This window comes from Myotis davidii, unplaced genomic scaffold, assembly GCF_000327345.1.
Source record: "Myotis davidii unplaced genomic scaffold, ASM32734v1 scaffold79, whole genome shotgun sequence".
Classification (NCBI taxonomy): Eukaryota; Metazoa; Chordata; class Mammalia; order Chiroptera; family Vespertilionidae; genus Myotis; species Myotis davidii.
In genome coordinates this window covers 1,499,291-1,503,162 of record NW_006294339.1, presented here as the reverse complement: position 1 = coordinate 1,503,162, position 3,872 = coordinate 1,499,291, and the positions used below count along the sequence as shown (strand labels likewise).

At 47.9% G+C, this 3,872-nt stretch overlaps 1 protein-coding gene across 1 annotated transcript in view; it reads left to right on the top strand.

Moving 5' to 3' along the window:
* Positions 1–237: 237 nt before the first annotated feature.
* The window catches only part of LOC102764270 (cytochrome c oxidase assembly factor 7), a 13,733-nt gene continuing 10,098 nt past the window's right edge, over positions 238–3,872 (top strand). Inside the window, exons 1-2 of the mRNA XM_006768326.2 lie at positions 238–512; positions 3,133–3,273. Coding sequence (XP_006768389.1) covers positions 407–512; positions 3,133–3,273 — 247 coding nt within the window. The 5' untranslated portion in view covers positions 238–406. The remainder of the gene's footprint in view (positions 513–3,132; positions 3,274–3,872) is intronic.

Sequence of the window (3,872 nt, the reverse complement as noted above, 5' to 3'; positions counted from 1 at the left end):
TAGCTGTTGAATTACTAGAAGGAAGCACTTGGTGAGGCACACAGTAGGCCCTTAGAGATTACAGAACTAATGAATGTATGGGGGGACTACAGGCAGAAAGTCACTTAAGGCCACAGAGCTGGCACAGATAAAGTGCTGCAGAAAGACTGCCATCAGTTTTGGAAATGGGAGGACCACAGGAAAAGATTTGGCCGCCAAAGACTAACAGCGTGAGGACTGCGGACAAGCCCAGTTTGAGGCGCCAGGATTTAGCGAATGAGCTGAGCGGGTGCGCGCAGACCTGCGCCGCGGCGCGCCCGCCCAGACCCCGCCCAGGCTCCGCCCCTCCGCCGGCTCACGGGACCGTGGGGCTGGACTCCGCGTGGTCTGGAGCGACCGATTCGTCGCATCTGGGCGAGCTGGAACCATGGCTGGCCTGGTGGACTTCCAGGACGAGGAGCAGGTGAAATCGTTTCTGGAGAACATGGAGGTGGAATGCAACTACCAGTGCTACCGCGAGAAGGACCCGGATGGTAAGCGCTGCCGGCGCGGCCTGGGAACACGTGGGGGCCCCTGGAGGAGGCGCCGGGGCTGGACTGTCACGTGAGCGACCTCGAGGGAACCTGGAAGCGGTCACACGCCCGGGGCACGGCGGGACGGGACGAGGTCAATTGATACTGACGACCTTGCGCGTGGTGGGGCGGGTTGCGTTCCACGAGGGCTCTGCGGGCTCCGTGGGGCAGTACTCCGTCGGCTTCAACCTGGAGCCGGCCGGGAAGGAGAAATGCTAGGGCACTTGCGGTAGAGGGACTCGGGACATTTCAGGGATCAGATAAAATTCCCTGTCCTCCTGGAGCGTTCATTCTAATGGGGGAAATTGGACAATAAACATAAGGAAATGAACGAAACAGTGTGTTAGAAAATAGTAAGTGCAGTGGGGAAAGTGACTGAGCGGCGCCGGGAATGATGGAGGACAATTTAAATCAAGTAGTCAGGGGGAATCACTGAGAAGATGGCGTTTGAATTGAGCCCTGGGAAAGGTAAGGGAGATCTAAGCCAGGCGGAAGGAACAGTGAATGGCAAGGACCTAGGACAGGGGTAGGCAACCCCTGGCACGCGTGCCAGACATGGCACTAACTTTTGCTGCCACGCGAAACCCTCTCTTATAATCTTCCATTTACAATTTTTTTCTTAATATCGACTTTTTTATTTTTCAGATAAATTCAGTGTAGGTGCATCTTAGATAAATAAATAATTTTACATAACAAGTTATCTTAAAGACCATAGACATGGCTTGATGAGAGAGTTCCGGATGTAAAATCTCTGTCATCAGTGATGCAGCAGCAAAAGTCCCACTGATAATATCAAGCGGAGTCATAAAGTTTTCTGTCGGACTATTAGTGTACATGTATACATTAAAAAATAAATGTATTTTTCATCATCATATACTGTGTTTTTGTTCTTCACATACGTACACCTTAAGAGATATCAAGTAGGTGTAACATGTTCTCAAAAAATTAGGGTTGGCACGCAGAAGAATTTTGAGTCAGAGATTTTGCTGATTTTGGCACGCACTCACAAAAAGGTTGCCCACCCCTGACCTAGGACATGAATGTGCCCTGTGTGTGCTGGGAACACAGTGTGGGGTGAATGGTGGTGTCCAGAAGGGGCCACTCAGAGAATCCAGTGCCTTTGGATGGTTTTCTTCCTCCTCCTTTATTTATTGGTTGACTGACTTTAGAGAGAGGAAGAGAGAGAAACATTGATTGCCTTCTGCACGCACCCCCCTCTCCAATGGAACCCACCACCTTTTGGTGTATAAAGGTCCATGCTCCAACCAATTGAGCCACACTGGACAGGGCTTCCTACTTTATTTTTATAGAAGAAAAAAAATGGCACTGGCCCAATTTTGCAGCCTAGTTCTAGAACTTGATATAACTCTTTTTTGTTTGTTTTTCCCATTGATTTTTTTTTTTAGAGAGAATGGAAGGGGGTGGGGTACATAGAGACAGATACATCCATTGGTTGCCTCCCAAACCTGCAACCCAGGTACGTCCCTTGACTGGAAATCAAGCCCACCACCCTTCAGTGTGCCCATGGACGCTCTAACCACTGGGCTACTGGCGAGGGCAATGTAGTTATATTTTTATGCTAACCAACTACGCAGAGTTGCTCTGCACTATATAATGCTTAAGAAGAACTCAGGGTACTTTTTAAGAGAGCTGGTCCATGTCCTAAATGTAGAGAGAATTCATAGGAGAGTTACTTGAGGAGCAAGATAGTTGGGAAAGATTTCTGGTGTTGGTCAGAAGGAATTGGTCTTCCCTGATCACCTAGTCTGTTAACCATTCCCCCAACATGCACCACAAACTATCTTACAATCCTGTTTCATTTCAGTCATAACATTTATTACGGTTTGAATACATCTTGTTCACCTATTTACTTATTTATTGTTTACTCCTCTAGAATGTAATTTTTAGGAGGGCAATTGACTGTATTCCCAGCATCTGGGGCAGTGTAGTGTTTGGTGCATAGATGAGCATCCATGGTCAAATGTCCTTGAGTGAAAATGAATGAGAGATGTTGGGGATGAAGAAGGGACAGGAGAGAGATGATAAGGAGAGGTTTGCTGGGACTAGCGCCTGCCAAGGAGAGAGTATATTTCCAACTCCTTTGGTAGCTGCTGTTTCGACTCTGTTGTCAGACTTCACATTCCCAGCCTGGCTGAGGAGTAAGGTACAGTCATCAAAGCACCCCTTTCTTGCTGCGACAATGACTAGCCCATGGGCCCGTTTGGTTTTCTGTGTTTGACCACTGAATTTCCTAAGAAGTTCCAAAGCTAGCAGAGTTTCAATTATGGAAGTCACTCCATCTTTGGGCCAGCCTGGCTGGCAGGGCAGAAGGGCTGGTGAGAGGAGGAGCCAGTGCAGGGGCCAAGGTCTACCCCGTCCTTACATTGCTCAGCCTCTGCCCAAGGGCAAACAATGCCTTTGTAGGAATGGCTGAACACCTGCATTCTTTGTCACACCTCAGGAGAACAGCGGCTGGTCTTAAAGACACATCTGGCCTGTCACACCTTGACCCTCCCCAAACGGGTCCATGGGCTAAGCAGTGCCCCAGACATGAAGAAAAGCTCTTGTCCTCTTTTCACAGGTTGTTATCGGCTGGTAGACTATTTGGAAGGGATCCAGAAGAATTTTGATGAGGCTGCCAAGGTGTTGAAGTTCAACTGTGAAGAGAACAAACACAGTGATAGCTGCTACAAACTGGGGGCCTATTATGTGACCGGAAAAGGTAAGGAGGGCCTGCTTCCCTTGATACTTGTCATTGATAGTGCTGACCTCATACTGAGCCCTCTTTGCCGAAGGGTCCTCACAGGCATTGGGGAAGCACCTTGCAGGAAGATTTGGAAATGAGTTCAGCAGAATGGTGAGGGGGAAGAGTAGAACCTTTTAAGTTAGGCAGACCTCAGGGAATGTTACTTGCAAGGAGTGAGTGGGACCTTGAGTCAGTCATTTAACCTTTGTGCCTGTTACATCACCTGTAAAATACTTCATAGGGATTTTGTGAAGATTAAAAAGGATAAAGTAGGTAAGGCATCAGCACATGCCTGGCCTAGAGGAGGGGATCAGTAATGGTTAATTCCCTTCCATCTATCTTTTCTCCTCTTGCCCTATTGCAGTCATCACTGGAGTAGCTTTTAATTATCTATTGCTAAATAGCAAATTATCTTAGCAAATTTACTTCACATAGTTTCTGTGGGGTCAGGAATTGGGGAGTAGCTTAGCTGTGTGCCTCAGGGTCTCTCATGATTTTTTTTAGACATTAGCCAGGGAGTTAAGGGTGCAGTTATTTGAAGGCTTGACTGGAACTGGATTTTTCCACATTTAAGA